The sequence below is a fragment of the Cheilinus undulatus genome, linkage group 11, assembly GCF_018320785.1.
Source record: "Cheilinus undulatus linkage group 11, ASM1832078v1, whole genome shotgun sequence".
NCBI lineage: Eukaryota > Metazoa > Chordata > Actinopteri > Labriformes > Labridae > Cheilinus > Cheilinus undulatus.
The window spans coordinates 17444754-17461415 of record NC_054875.1 but is presented as its reverse complement, the minus strand read 5'-3'; the positions used below and the strand labels follow the sequence as shown (position 1 = coordinate 17461415).

The window sequence follows — 16662 nt, the reverse complement described above, 5'->3', positions numbered from 1 at the left end:
AAGAAAACATGAACATCTAAGCCTAAAAAACTGTATAATACAGCGTAAGCTTCTCATTACAAAACAATTCTATGTACCTGCAATGACCTTGTTCCTCCTGTTGATCTTTGGGGAAACAAGTCGAAAGGCTGTGCTGTGTTTGCATTTCACCACGTGCAGCTGAGGAATATCTGCAAAAGAATCTGTAATTTCTTTCCTCCGAACTTTTTCACCTTCAACAATGACCAGCTCACACTTCTCTGAGGTGTCTACCACAGCAGTGGACAGAGATGAACATCTTCCGTCTGACAGGGATTTCCTGTTCTCTGAAACTGATCGGGTTTTTAAAAAGCCTGCACTTACCGCCCTGGAATTGTTTATGCTTTGTAGCCTTTCATGAAGTCTGCCATTAATGTCACTACCTGAAATTTGACCTGGAGAAGTGGGCTGGATGTGGATTTTGTCAGACATAACATGTCGCTGCTGATCATATGAGCTTGATAGAGCTCTTGCAGCCAAGTTTGTCCCGTTCACATTGGAAAAATTGCCACAAGATTTTGAAGACTGTATGTTCCTTGATTCCCTTGATGGCAGAGCAGTCCTTTTAGGGATTTGTTTCGGCATATCACCATTTTTTAAAACATTAGAATCTCTGTAATCAGTCCAAGTGGTAGTGTCTGAATATCCTGGTGTCCAGCATGGAACAGTATTTATTTCTCCTGACTCCTTACATATCACTTCACTGACAGATGAAGCAAACCATGGTTTCATCTCAGGGCCATCCCACATCCCTTGAACATTGAACCATGGCTTCCCTGTTTCAGTCTCTAGTAGCCTCTGTGTTTTATGGCAGAGCTCAACATCCTCCCCCGTCACAGCTGAGTCATCCCGACTCTCTTTGCCCTGTCCAAAAGCAACTGGGTTTTCTATAGCAGCCTGGTAGGAATCCCTGTACCGACACCTCAGCTCCTGAGCTCGGGACACTCTCCCACCTTGTCTTCTCCTCATGCACGGGGTACAGGGTTTCTCTAAGAATTGGACAGCCCGCATACATTGAGAAGAATCTAGAGTATCCAGGCGAGGATGATCGAGTTGAGAATTATGGACAGCAGATGGACATTTATCTTCAATGGACATGTTGGGACTCAATGATTCAGCTGTTTCTGATCTACACTGACTTTGTACTTGTGATTCTGTTGGAAATGTCATATGTGCCTGTGACTGTGTTGGAGATGTTATCTGTGTGTTTGGCTGTTTTCCTGTCTGCCTATTTGAATGCGTTTGTATTTGAGGTTGTATTTGTGTGCATCCATATGGATACCTTTGCGTTAGTGGTTGAATTTGTGCATTTGATTGCATTTGCATCTCTGACTTCTGTTTTTCTCCTTTCATTGTCTGAGCATTACTAAAAAGCATAGTTGCCTGAAGAATATCAATATACTCTCCTTCTGCAGCAACTTGTCCTACTGGTCCGCTCCTGTCTATATCTTTAATGTTTGTCTCTTTATTTGTCTCTTGCTCTATACCTTCACTTTTACAGCTATTTATATCTGCACTTGCAGGAGAGCATATACCATTGCTTGCTTTTGTAACTTTATTTGGATCTCTTTCAGTTAGGCATCTACCCCATGTATTAGGGGACATCGAGTCAATAGGCTTAGGCTTGGTTTCAGTCTCTTGTACAGCCAGCTTAGAAGATGATGCAGTCCAACTAGAGTCCACCAGGCAGAGTGACACAGCAATGCCGTGCTTTGCTGGACATATTCTTGTCTCAACAGAGAAGGGATGTGAAGAAGAGGGTAAAAGAGGATGTTTAATAGTTGTAGGATAATGTTTGGGTGCAGAATCCTTTAAGGGAGAATGAGGCAAAGAAAGATTTGAAATAGAACTGTCAAAACAAGGTGGATGAGCTAAAGGAGGATGTGAAGGAGAAGCAGAGGCCATGCTATTCCCACCACACAATGGCGCATTCACAAAATCAGGCATGGCCACCCGTTCCCATGGTAACCTCACCACGCCTTTCCCAGAAGGTAGCAGACATTGGCTGAGAGGAGTTCCTTGACGACCCTGGTTGAGCTCCCCTAACCAATCATGGCTGAATATGCAGGGATAAGAGGTCCCAGGAATTGGGGTCTCTTCAACTACCTCTGAAATAAGCCCCTCCTCTTCTAAGAGACTGCAGACCACAATACGAGCTGACTGGTCACAAAATGGTGCCACTTGGAGGTAGAAATCACCAGGCTGAAGCTGCAGGGGGTCGATGGGAGCAAGCTGGACAACAACTTGGTCATTCAAACACAGAGGCCAGCCCTCATACAGGAAGAGAGCATCAAAGTACGGGGCCTGAAAAGCACACAACAATGACTGTATGAAGATTGAGATTTTATAATGCGTCATATTTCTGTTTCTGTACTATAATCATACTGGGCAGAAAGAGTCAAAGTGTCTTCAGTTCACATCAAATGAATCAACAATTTTGTCTATTTGTAAGACCTTGTTACTTGTAAACAAATGTAGTGAACATATGCCCCAAGTATACATGTACAGATATCAAAATGTGACTTACACATGCAGCCTGCTGCACAGTCTCTAAGATACGCTTAGCTGGGACTAAGAAGTCCAGCAGGCACTGTAGTGCATCCCCCTGAAAATGGCTTTCAATGATCAGGAAGAGCTGGTTGAGAAGAGTGGGTGCAGTGGCCTCAAAGGGTGGATACAACACTGACAGCAGGTTATGGATTGCACCCTCCAAAGAATCAAGGCTCTGAAAACAAAAGGGAAAAATTGGAAGTTCATTAGGCATCCACAATATCATCCACAAAGTAGGTAGGTCATGATATGTAGACAAGCATGCAAAACCTGAACAACTGATCAGTCCTAATCAAAGTTGTAAGTAATATCTAAAATTAGAACTGTAAACCAGAGGAATACTATGTTGAACTGTTTAAAATATAAGTTACCTAACTGGGCTGTCCATTCAGCTTAGAAGGGGGTTGCAGTACATAGCTAAAGTAAGAAAAAATAAGAGAATAAAAATCTTTACAAGGTCTGAAACTAAATACTAAATGATAACTACCAGATTTCTTCTTAAGAAAACTAACCACACTAAAACTAACTGACAAAATAGAAAACATGAAAGAAAACAAACAAACAAACAAACAAACAAACAAAAAAACCCAATGTCTATCTCAATTACAAGATGCCTAAAAAGTTCTTAGATTGCTTGTCATGTTGGCTTGCTGTTCAATATCCTAAGATAAAGAACAAAAAAATCAAATCGGAGAAGCTGTGAACAACATAACTTATATGATCCAAACACAAGCATGCCCAAACTGTAACAGGCTACCTTAAGAAAATCATAATGTTTATTGCTAGCTACAAACCATTAACTTGAGTCTTATAGGCACATCTCTAGTTAGCTTCTCTAGTCTATGGCTGTGTTATTATCAACTGTATGCTGACTAAACAATCCCTTTAAGGAATAATAATGTTGGTTGTTTTTGGCAATAATCTGTAGCTACAAGTACACTGAAACTATTTATTTTGATGATTTTAAATGAATCAACCTGAAGCTAAAGGACAGTCAGCTTTCATCTCACTGGCAGCACAGAGTAAATTACACAGGCCCTGTCCTCGACCTCATGACCTCCTGAGAGAATAGCTACTCAAACATTCTGTGCTCGTCATTAAACATACAGTCAGACAGCAAACATCCAAGTAAACACAGTCAGTAATTACTTGTCTCAAGGCTAGCTAGCCTAGTGGTTTATGGTTTCACATTCCCTTTGACCTGAACCCAGTGCCTGCTACCCACTTTTAGGCCTTTCTTTATATAGCGCTGCAAAGGCCATGGCAGCAGGGTTAATGCATATACATGCATTGCTGGGGCTCTGTGGGGAGGTGAGGCTGATGTGTGAAAGTGGACACATAGCATGCATGTTGCTGCCCTTTTCCCGAGGCATGTAGTTTCAGTTAAGAGACAAGAAGGAAAAGAAGATCTTGTTACTTAAAAACATTCCTATCTAGATTAAAATAAATCATTTAGGTCAGAGTAAGTTAAAATATTAACTTAAAAAGCACCTTTACATTGAAAACTCATCTGTCTTGTGGCAACACTCTCAGCCTATTTCTATTTTTCAGGATTATTTAACTGAAACCAAAGGTCCCTGCTGTGCAAATGAAGAAAGACAGACATGAAGTGGAAAATAACAAGGAAGGGTGTATTAGGGTGTGATGAATTATATCCCCTCAGATTAACACTGACTCTCTGTGCATCAAGCTCTGCTTTATGTTGTACATCTTGTGAGATAAGGTGGATGACCAATGTTGCAAGCAGCACTGTACATTAGGGCTGGGCAATTAATAGTAAATGAGATTCAATCGCAATATGGCATGCTGCAATTTACAAATCGCAGATGTTGAAATATTGCTTAAACTTGAAATATGTCAAAATGCCAGTTTAATACATGCATTTTTTGCAGCAGAAGAAATTTTATGCACATTTGGCAAACATTCACGTGTTTCTCAATTACAAGAAGTGACATAAAAAACAATAAATCAAACTCAATAAAGCAATTGCAATTATATTCATATATATATATTTAATCATTCTGCCTTAGTTCATTCTAATATTGATGAAGCTTGGCGTTAGCTCACGGAAGTCATACACCTAACTTTGATTGGCTGATACACCAATTATTGCCTCCCAAGTCCCACAGCAAATCACAGCTCTTTCTCACAACACAGCAGTCCATTTAAAGATGACATACTGCTCACAAATCCCTGCTTGGATTAATGCTGATGCATTACGCCGCTGCTAGCAAAGCTTCACCTCCTCCACCCCAGCCTCCTCCTTTACAGCTTAAAGCTTGTTGCTCCCTCCTATTCAGATTCATGCTATTATGGATTAATTTCTCCTGAATAATTTCATTGTTTTTAGTGCACATTTTCATAAATGCATCTATTCATATGGGGGTTAGCTACGCATTCCCTGGAAAGTTAAAGCATGCCGCTTGACTAGCCCAGGGTACATCTCTAGAGCAGAGCCTTCTCTGCCAAGTAAAACTGTAGTAGATAAATTTTTCAATAAAATGGTTAAATGTATGATGAGAGTGTCCCTGACTGAATGTAAGATATAACACAGAATGATCTATTGCTTGCATTTGTTAACAAATCCTAGGCTGTCAAAGTTAATAGCACGTTAACTCAAATTACTTTTAATACCACTATTTTTTTGTTGAACAATTAAAGCACGCATGTTCTGTGTGACCCTCAACCCATCCCATAGTTTGGGAGATCAGGAAGTGGGGCCGTCATGATGCAGTGCAAGCGAGCAGAACTGGATACAGGGCAGAGACTAATGAATGGCAGGTTCAGCTTTCAGATCATGCCAGATAAGACTGAAGATATTTGCTCTTACTGTCAGCATGAACTAAGACACCTGGAGTTCGTAGAGTCATGTACCAGCCACCCCCCTAGCAATTGAGGATCGTTTACAACGGAGACGTTCCCGGTGGGAGGACGCACTTTGGGGCGTTTATTTATTTCCGCTATGCACTGGCTCCATATTGGCGCTACCCCTTTAAAATGACAGTTGACTGGTCCGATCACGTCTCCTGAAGGTCCGTTTACCCCTCTCCCATCCCCACTCTGCTCCAGCTTGAAACTGAAAGTGTTCGGACAAAAACAAAAATTATGTGCGAAAGCGATCACCTGGATCTGTAAATAAATGCAAAATTTTTTAAACCGTCAATCAAGATGCTGCAAAAGTTGTAAAGACTCCAGTTCCTATGGGAGACAGTATCATAAGGCTAACAAGCATAATAAGACTGTGGGTCCCCTTTATTTTTGAAGAAAAAATTTTTTTAAGATTAAATCCATAGCTTTTCTATGATCTGAAGAATAAAGACATGATTAAGTCCTCTTACAACGTCTAAAAAGCACCCCATTTTAAGATGAAAGTCCCGAATTTAGACTTTATCCCTACATAAAGATTACATATAGTTAAAGTTACAAATATCACAAATATCACCAAAGAGTGGTCTCACTAATGTTAACCTTAACTGCTCTCCTCAATATACACAAAAAAGAGCCACTAACTTAGCAGAGGAAAATATTGTCGACTATATATGGAAATCACAATGTGTTGTCTTGTAAGCATGCAACCCCTCTGTGTTAAATGACTTATCTCTCAACTGTACAATCAGTTCACCAAGCTGACCTAAACTTTCACATCTTAGGCATAACTCTATCTCTTACCGTGCATTTGTGTATGAGCCTTAGCAATATTTTACAAGAGCATGCAATTTTTTAATAATGGATGGAGCTTTTGCCATCTTCTGATGACTAACACACTTCTCCAATGCATATCATATCAACCCATTCACACTAATGGCAGAGGATGCTTTATTAAAAGCCGAACCATCCACTACACACACTCACACATCCATTCCCACACACATGCAGAAGAAGCAGTTCAGAGTTCAGTATATAATCAGGGTCTGGGAGGCAGACAACCTCTGTACTTTTAATAGTAGGCTTTTGTTCTTCCTTTTTGTTAAAGCTTATAGTTAAGGCCAGCTCAGGTTTGGACCAGCCCCTTGTTCCTGTTTCTCCATCTCTCTGTGTATCTCTATGCCGTTATATCATACTACTGCATGTCACCAACCTTGAATCTTTATGTCCATGAGTCTTACTAGCCAAGTATTTTCTTGGTTATTCTTGCACTCTCTTGTTTTACAGATCCCTTTGTATTGTTGCTGCAGACAGCCTTCTACTGTGCGTTCATCTGTCTCTAAATGGAGCAACTATCAATATTAGTCTAACCTTGATTATCAATAATAGGATTAATGTTGATCTCAGAGCTGCTTGACTTAAACTGCTATGCTTGATTTTATTTCTCCTCCTCATCATCATCAGTGAAGTCATAATCATCATAGTGCTTGAAAAGACCAGCTGACTTACACTGTGTTTAATATTATCAGATTATTATCATTACTTAGCTGGTCCTGCTAATAGCACAGAAGAATTTGTCACCATCATCATCCATAATTCTTCATTAACTGCTACTGTTGTTGCTTTGTTTGCTTTTTTCTATTCATCTCATTCTTCCTGCATCTTCCAGCATCCCACTTGCCACTTGACCTTCAAAGTTTTGCAAATTAAAAAACAAATTACTGAAAGTATTTATTCAAAAAGGGGGATTTCTTGATTGCTCATTTACTTTCACCACTGGTATAATTATTTTATTACTAAGATTGTTATTTGCTGTTACATCATATCACCTCAGTTTATGAGTCCAGTGAAGTATCCTTACAAGGTTGCAGTTCATGTACACAAGCAGCCTGAGCAAAACTGGTTAGTCTGGTCAAAGCCTCAGACACTGATACAGCCTGTAATAAGCATAATACGAATCCATTTCCTGTATATATTTCTGTGATTTTTCATCTTACAAAAGACCACTACTTATTCCCATACAAATAACTCAATTAAAATAATTTTCCTTTACTCAGAGGACTGAGGGACAAAGATTATTTGGGCTTCTTAGTGTTACAGAATTTTATAATCCTAACAACACTGATGGAAGGTAATGAACAGTATCTTTTTTTTTCAACCACATTTTTTTTACCACATTTTTTACCACAACTACATTTTTTTGAAAAGAAATTCTGCAATAATCCACTGACTTTTCATGCAAAGAACCCAAACAAAGATATTGTTTGTTTTGCTTTCTACATTATTTTAATGATGAAGCTACACATGGAGGTCAGTAACTATTAGTGTTAGTTACTTTAGTGTTTCAAATAACTTCCTTTTTCTCTTTGAAGATCTTATGTCCTACAGTTAAACCAAACATGTCTTAAGGACATAATAACTATACAGAGTCAGAGCACTTACTTGTATTTCTCATTCTGTAGTACTTAACACATGGTTAAAATCCCACCTGGATATTTGGGTAACAACCTCAGATTTTCCCACAAACAATTCGCTAATAATAACAGCTTTCAAAATGAAATCCAGCCCTGACCAGGAAAAACTGCCAGCCTTAAGTGTTTTGTTATGCAGAGAACAATCCAATTATGCTGTAAACGGATGACACTGCTGTGCGGTGACAAACTACTAGACAATAGATAGATGTGCCTCTGACCGGGTGTGATGTAGAATCTGTTTATGAAAACACATAGATGCTAGGAAAAGTTGGATCTAGAAATCTTTTGCTCAAACTTTCAACATTATTTTTTTAATCAAGTTTAAATAAATTAACAAGCAATACTCTGGAATATGTCAGTCTTTACAGTTGACTATAAATAAAAACGTCTATAATCGTTAAGAATAACCTTACCTCATTATGTCAATGTTAAAAATAGGGCTGCCATACAAACCAATTGTTGTGATACTGATTAAACAGAATTTTAATCGTTAATAGCGCTTGAAAATTGTTTTGAAACTTAAGGATTTTTTTCTCTTTTTTATACAAAACACAAGAATACAAAAATTTATATTTTGAGGCATTTCTATCAATATCTGTATCACAAAGTACAAAAGATTTACAATGAGGATAAATTTTTTGTATTATGATTACAAAAATGAGAACATTATCTGTATGCACAAATGAAAGATGTACAGAAAGTAAATATTATTTTGCAAACAAAACTTAATATTCATCATTTTCATTTCGTTGAGTCACTATTGTCCCTTTTAGGCAGCTCAGAGCAGGGAGTGGGGAATAAGTGACTTTTGACACAACCGTAGCGTTCCCTTCAAACACTTTTATGTAAATTATTAGGGAACTGAAATGATGGTTCAGATTTCTGAATCAGTCACAGAGGCACCAACTGGCAACAGAAAGTAACTCTGTCTATGTTGTTGCCTGTAATTTCTATGCCATTGATGGAATCCCGCTTACCACACCACTATGAAAGCATTTCTCGTCCAACATCACAGCAGTGGCTATTTTTTGTTCAACTCGAGATAGGAAGTAGTTTTATCAGGGGGTAAAACGAGTTATACAGCTATGAAACTTGGTAGAAAAAGTCCCACTTGCTAGCATATTTGATTGATCTACATTTTTTTGTGGATATGGCTTAGTTGCTCATTTGCACCCCTTAGAATAATTCAGTTCCCACAGCATAATCTATCTAGGATTCTATAATTCCTTTCACATATTTAGTGTACCAGGACAAACATGAAGAAAATCAACAGGAAGTCCACCTTCTTGAATTTTTTTAAATATCCAATACATCCATTTCTAGGGATCCTTCCAGGATTAACTCATCTGCAGGGGTTCTTCAGATGTTCTTGAAATGTGGTTTGCTGCTGGAGGAGACAATCAAGTTAAAAAAAAATGTTTTGACTTGTGTACAAAACTCAAAGGACATGGCCATGACAGCTCCCTCATGTTTGATGTCTCACCATGACAAAGAAGGTGGATCTTTCGAAAAAAAAATTAGGGACAAATCACTCTTTCCTTTCTCCCTAAAAATTGATTTCTAACATACTTATATCACCCTCATTTTATCATGCAAAGCTCACAGATCTGCCCCGAAACCTGCCACCATGAGATAGATTATATTCCAGTAGTTTTAAATAAAGGCCTTGAAACACTTGTAATGCATTAACATTGGTAAAAATAGGCCCACTCACAAAATCAGAAGGATCTCTTGGGTTATTAAAGTGGGAGGAGCTAATGGCTTAGTGGCGCCCCCTACATAAATTTTTATATTTAGCCCCTGCAACATCTTGCACTAGAAAATGCGCTGGAAAATATAGCCTAAAATCCATATCTCTGTATTTGTTTTTGATTTTGTTTTTATTTTTCTGCTCATGATTCTATTATGTTTATACTTCTCATCCAGCCACAATCAAATTCACTCTATCCAGATGGCGTGATTTATCTGGAAAGTTTTTTGTGTTTTTTATTTGGGTTTTTTTGAACGATGCCAAGCCGGAATGAAAACAAGCTGAAATGAAATAGGAGTGATGAGGCTATTTTTAAAATGTAAGGAGTAGAAAGTACAAATAATTGTGTGAAAATGTAAGGAGTAGAAGCAAAAAGTCGGCTGAAAAATAATTACTCCAGTAAAGTATAGATACCCCAAATTTCTACCTAAGTAAGGTAACGAAGTGTTTGTACTTAGTTACTTGACACCTCTGGAAATACCGTGTTCATCATTGATTTAGCTTAGCTCTAGTTTAGATGGCAGAAGCACCAGTGAGTGTGTTTTACACAATTGGCAACCTTCAGTCTTGAAATGAAGCCAATGCAGATGTGCAAAAAAACTGCAATACCGTGAGTGTCCACTTGAGGCAGGCTGCAGGAACACAGGAAGTCACATACACAACATATGTTAAAAGACATTTTTACACTAGAAAAAAATGGTTTACAGTCTGGTTCAAAGAAGGAAACATGTCTCATTAGCTAATGTCTTCATAAACACACTGTATGGAGACTTAATTTTTTTGTACCACAATCGTTTCGATTATATTTAGGAAAAACCTCACTGTGCACTGTTTGGCATGTCTCATTTGATTTACAGATAGCTCGACCGGCAGAAGCTACCTGTCTGTCAACCAGAAGGCTAGCTTTAGTGAGAGCTTAGCTGACAGGAAGTCGAGCTCAGTGGGCAGGCTCTTGTCTGCCATTGGTTGATCCAAAGTACAGTTGAGACGGCAATTTCAATATGGAAGCCGACACTGATCAAAAGTCCGCCTATTGTAATCAAATGGCTGATGTCACACAGTCCAATTCTTTTGACAGTCTATGGTTTAACACCACAGTCTGCTACTTTGAATCATCATGGATTTAAAACTTGCAAGTGATGAGTTCAAACACACCTTTAAACAGTTGTTTAAGCTGTTATTATAAGGATTGCTGCAGCACTGGACTAAAGTCAAACTTAGTCATTCTGTGGCAGCCAGGCTGACAAAGAGGCTCCACAGTTAGAACTCTTGGGTTCATATTGCTGTTAATACACACATCAGACTAAGAGAGGAAAGCACACATTATTAGGTTAGTAACCCGGCTGTGTGCAGTGTGAGCTATTAGTACTGACAGCTTTGGTAATGCCTTGTGTGTGCACTTAAACACAATGCATGGGTTTAAATTGGGGATAACAGTGATGGTAAAATCCATTTTGTGGTAGAAATTATACCAATAATGGTAATGATACCGGTTTACGGCCCACCACAACCTTGCACCTACAATTATTAGATTTGGCAGGCATATGCATCATGCTAGGAACAGTCAACTGGACCCATTTCATAAAACCAACAGGAAGTAGACATTTAGAATTTTTGTTTAACAAATTTAGGTAAAATGAGGTATTTTCATGCCTCTTTCTTAGATTAATTCCTCCTACTTAGTGAACCTAACCCACTTCAAATATGAAGAGCTGGAAAATACCTTGCTAAAAGATTTCTAAAGATTCTCTAAAGATTTCCATAGCTCTTGAACAGAACTCAAAGGGTGTGGCTGTGGCAGTTTGTCACATTTTGATGTCTTGCCATTAGACAGGACATGCACAAATTCTCAAACACACAGGTTCCAAACTGCTTCAAACTATACTATACTTCGATTATGAACCTCTTCTGTGCACTTCTAAATGCCAACATTTATTTTATCTAAAAAGGCTACCTATTTTAAGTGATATCTGCATGACATGCTTGAGTTGCAGTTCATGTTGGGTGTAACAGACTTGAGAGGTCAGGGAGTGTGGACATTTCTGTGTCTGATGTCTTTAAAGCAGCCTATTGAGGTCATTATTATATAATATTTAAAGCAATGCACAGAAGGGAAAAAACGAAGAAAGATTACAATCATATTTTTGTAATGGATGTATACACCTCATCAAAAAACCTTAGTATCACTTCGTTACTAAAGCTGCAAAGGCTGGCAGAGTTTATTTCCTCGACATTGTTCTCACATCTTTAACTGAAGCTTTCACACACTCAGTAACACCAGAGCACAAGGACATACCAATAAACACTGAGGTTGGACATTAGCACAGGCTGAGAAAAGCCACTGATCAAGACTGCTGTGGCACTGTGACGGCCAGACGGTATATTTAGTAGCTTCACATGGATCAGCAAATCTGAGCTTGTGGAAGGCAAACACTTATCATGACGTCCTTGGTCAGCAGGATGGTTTATAGGTAGCTGTAAATTAGCAGTTAGGAGGCAGCAAGATCTGTGTTTAAGTCGTTAAAAAAACGTCAGGGGTTTATGAATGAGGTAGGACTTAAGGTGCATCTTTAAACTTATCATGAGTGAGTTGAGATGTCTGTTCTGTGTTGTATGAAGTGTGTTATTATATCAAACTGGGGCTTAGCTTTCACTGACACTCTCATCTGTTATGAGCCCACAGCTGTGCTTAATGTTACTCACGCTGGCAGGTTTAACAAACAACAAACACAAAAATCACTAGGCTTGATTCCCATAGCAATCTAATGCTCAATTCTAATTTGGTTTCAGACCCCATTCACTTCAATAGATTTACATACAAAAGTGGTCGAAACCTAACCTGACACCCTAGATGGATGTGTTTTCCACATCCATCTGGGAAAGCTTCAATAGGAAACATTTGAGAAAAGGCAGAGGCTTTGAAAAAAACTCGGAGGGTGATTGGATGAACGTTCTGTCACATCTCTGCGGGCCAATCAGAGCAACAAACATGTGACGTAGCCGCTATTGAGCTGTGCCTGTGCAGTTACTGAGGAATAACGCAAAACATGGCGACTATAGACATGAAAGTACTCGACTTTTGTCGTTTTTGAAAAGAAAAAAACTCACTGCTGTTCTTTGTTTTTCTTCTAACAAAGAAATGTTGTCAAGTTCTGATAAAACTGGCACTTTAGCAGCATCCACACTAATCTCTTCCTCCACAACTGCACCAGCTCTTGCTGCTGCCTGTTCATGTCACGACTCTGAAAGTACTGCCCCTCGTCGCTGATTGGTTCTGTCACTTTCTTACCAGGCCCAAACGGTTCAGATGGGAGCTTTGCAAGATGGATTTGCCAGTGAAAAACAAGGAAACGGGCGTCTCCATCTGCTTTGCAAGGTTAGTCAAAACCAAAATGTGAAAAGATCAGATTTCAGTGTGACTTGTCCTGGTCACATTGATGAAGGTGTGATCAAGACTAAGGTGTTATTATGCTCAATTAGCCTGCAGTGTGAATGCAGTCTTTGGCATAGTTGCCCACACAGATGAACTACACTTAGAAAAACCCAGAAAAAGCTTGTGTTTCACCAAATCTTTTAAATACATCACTATGAATCCTTAAAAAGGCACAGAAACAAGCTAATTCATATATAATCACACCTATTAGATTCAACATGGTCTAGTCATCTATCTCTGTCCAAAACTATGAAAACCTTTAAGGCATCAAACCTTGAAACTCTCTAGAGAAAAAATCTGCATGTTTTTTCTTAATAACTTCAATGATCAGTTGCCCTGGCCAATTACAGTCCAACACTTCAACAAATCAAGGAGACAACAACCCAGTGGACACATTAGCTAAAAGTTATGGAAACATTTTGAATCAAACATTTTATTAATTACTCTGAATGCAGATGCAACTCAGAATACAACCCAAGCAGCATTAAGGAATGGACTCAAGGTAAACATGAGGTGATGATGTATAGTTTTGCAAACAGAAATGTTGATCTGACTGTTGCGTATTTCCATTGAATCACCAGAATAGAACAAGACCTTCTGCTGCTGAGAGTTAAAGGATGCTCTGTGTAACGTGGTCAACACAGGAACAAATATTCAAACATTGAGGTCACTCCTAAAACAGGAATAGTCAGGCTAATGGTATTCAGCTTCAACAAAATAGCAAATGCAGGACACATGGCAGGAAAATCACAGCAACACCCATGCACACATGCTGGCCAGCCAAATTAAATGGATAGAGCGGGCTTTTAAAAATTCAGTTATAATGCAGTCCCAGGTCTTACTGCCACACAAAATGTACATGACATCAAACTAGGCACAACCATAATGTATAAGAGGTACAGTGTATAAATGTTAACAGGATATGCAGACCCCACGTTATATTATTAATAAAGTGTAAAACTTTAAAATTTGTGTCAATACATCAGAAGATACTAATTCCTAACACTGACTCGCTGATCCTTTAGATGTTTTCAACCAAATGGATATGCTTTAGCTCCAAAAAGACTCACATGCCAGAAAACAGAGATTGAGGAAAGAAGCAGATACAGTGGCTGATTTGTGAAATATGACTAAATGCTCTGTAACCTGACTTTTACCTTGAGTCAAAATACTCCAGCAGAGAGCAGCAGCTAGTTCAAGCTATGGGAGCTATGCTGCATACAGTACACAGTGAAGAGTATAAACATGCTTGTAAAGGTGTTATAAATAAAGCTTCTGGTACTATTAAAAAGAGCACAGGTATTACTGGGTATTTTGACATCAAAACATTTATGGTAAAAATATTTTCAAACATGATTAGGATTGTAATTAACAATTTTCAAAATTAATTTAACTAGGGATCATAAGCAGAAAACAGGGAAAATGCCCTTAAAGTTTGTCAGAGTAAATTGGGACATCAACCCAAAGATATTCATTGCATTGAACTTAAACTCAGTTAACTTTCAGTATTTCTGCTTGATAACCATCAAACAAGAACCAATAGATCAAAAGTACTGAAAGATAAATCAGTAAAGATATTACACAGGATGATGTCATCACCATCTTACAGAGGAGAAACAAACAGCATGTCACTGCTGGCTGTCATCTATAACAGTCAGAATTCCATTGTAGTAGTTAACTACGCCACAAGGTGGAGCCCTCGCTATGTTTATGTTCTATTAACCAGAAAGTAGCCAGTGTGTGACTCTCTCTCTGACATTCTTGCATGTATGCACAACAGTGAAGAGGACTTCCAAAACTACGTGATGAGTTGGTTAAGGTTATGTCTATATTTTACTGCTCATGTATGATTAGAGAATATAGCGCCATGGAGACCTGGCATTGTATGGTCTGTTTTCAGTCGTAGAATAAAGCACCGTGTGGAAATCCCCATACTGTCCTCTTGCTTGTCTGAGCTAACCTGCTATCCTGGAGCTTCTGCTAATGCTGCTAGCCTCTCCACCTAAAACCACCAACCAACCATTACACATCTCATCAAGATATGTAATATGCCAGGGGCAATAAAGAACTGACTTAAGACCAGAAAACTTAAACTTCAAATGAAACATCATGTGGGTTGATAATACGATCAAGCCCTGCCAATCATTATCAAAATAATTCAATAGAAAGTGATGAGTCAGAGGCAGCTTCTCAACCACAAGAAATATGTCACTGAAGGTTCTACTAGGAAGTCGGCAAAGTTACTCCACAAAAAAACGTTTTAGAATTACTGTGGCCTCGAAGTCTGGTTAAATCTTTTCAATAAAATTTAAATATTACCATCATTGCACACGGACCAACGTTAGACCATAGACCAATGGTCTATGTTGTTTCTCACCAAAGACAAACAAACAGAAGTAAAAGCATCTCACAGGGAAAAATAGATTTTCGTATTACCATCTTCCTTTCTGCAAGGTGTCATCTCTTTTCTTCACAACAGCAACAGTCTCTGAAATAATCCCAGCGGAGTCATAATAATCAGTGGAGAAGCTGCTCCGTGGATGTTTAACCAAAATAAAATCCATACTGCCAAAGCCTCTGTTTACAGCTTATCAAGTGAGGCCAGCCCTCTATGTTCTATTTCTCTGCTTCCCTGTGTTTGCTCTGCCTTTCCCAGTGACTGAAGTGCCTTGCACTATGTTTGACTGAAAGCAGCAGCATGACTAAACATGAGGGGAGGAGCGAGAGAGGAGGGGGAAAAAGAGAGAACAAGAGAAGAAGCATGGCAGTACATCCAAAAACATGCTAGTAAAAATTCTTGGGCATGTCTCAGTGGCATTTTTTCTACACACACTCACTCATAGTAAGAGATAGAGTGATGATCAATAAAATGGATATAATGACATTCTAATCCCAACAATGGCATAATCCTTGGTATCAACAAGCCCTTGCCAGCCAACACAAAATTATACACATACAGATTACACATGTCCTTGTACTAACGCCATGTTGGAATACAAATCTGGTCTAACCACCATATTATGTGTGCTTATCAAGACTGTCATTGGTCCCCATTAGGTATACAATTCACTCGTATGACAACAGTTCCTGTTAGGCATGTGATCCTTGGTTAAGACTTAGGTAAATCCTCAGTGAAACTATTTTTTAATCACTTTTTATAACATAATTACATGTATGGATGCAAGGTGAAATTTATATTAAATCCTGTATTCTAATATTGAAATACCATGCTGACTGTAATAATGCTTCCTGTGCTAATTTTTCTTTACCAGTTGAAACTGTTCAGTCACAGATACAGAGTTGACATTAGTCCACCCATCACTCAAAAGCTACTGTGCAGTCATTTACTATTTGATATGCTCAATGCTGTCAATGTAGCAGAAAAACTACCAACCACAACTCCTTCATTTTTCCTATCACAAGACCTGAGAGCCTAAAAAGAACAGTTATTTGCCAATTGCTGCAAACCAAATGAGAGGAGAGAAGGTATTACTGTTAAAATAAAATAAAAAATTATATACAATAATGCAAATTCCAGAAAATTACCACATTTTCCACAAAAATATATGAGC

General features: G+C 38.5%; 1 protein-coding gene across 2 annotated transcripts in view; it reads right to left on the bottom strand.

Moving 5' to 3' along the window:
- The window catches only part of LOC121517941, a 41476-nt gene extending 25738 nt beyond the window's left edge, over positions 1-15738 (bottom strand). For both annotated transcript variants that reach the window (XM_041800060.1, XM_041800061.1), the window contains exons 1-3: positions 15527-15738; positions 2546-2743; positions 78-2322 (exon numbers count right to left, since the gene is read on the bottom strand). In XM_041800060.1, coding sequence (XP_041655994.1) covers positions 78-2322; positions 2546-2743; positions 15527-15529 — 2446 coding nt within the window. In that variant the 5' untranslated portion in view covers positions 15530-15738. The remainder of the gene's footprint in view (positions 1-77; positions 2323-2545; positions 2744-15526) is intronic.
- Between the last annotated feature and the right edge of the window lie 924 nt (positions 15739-16662).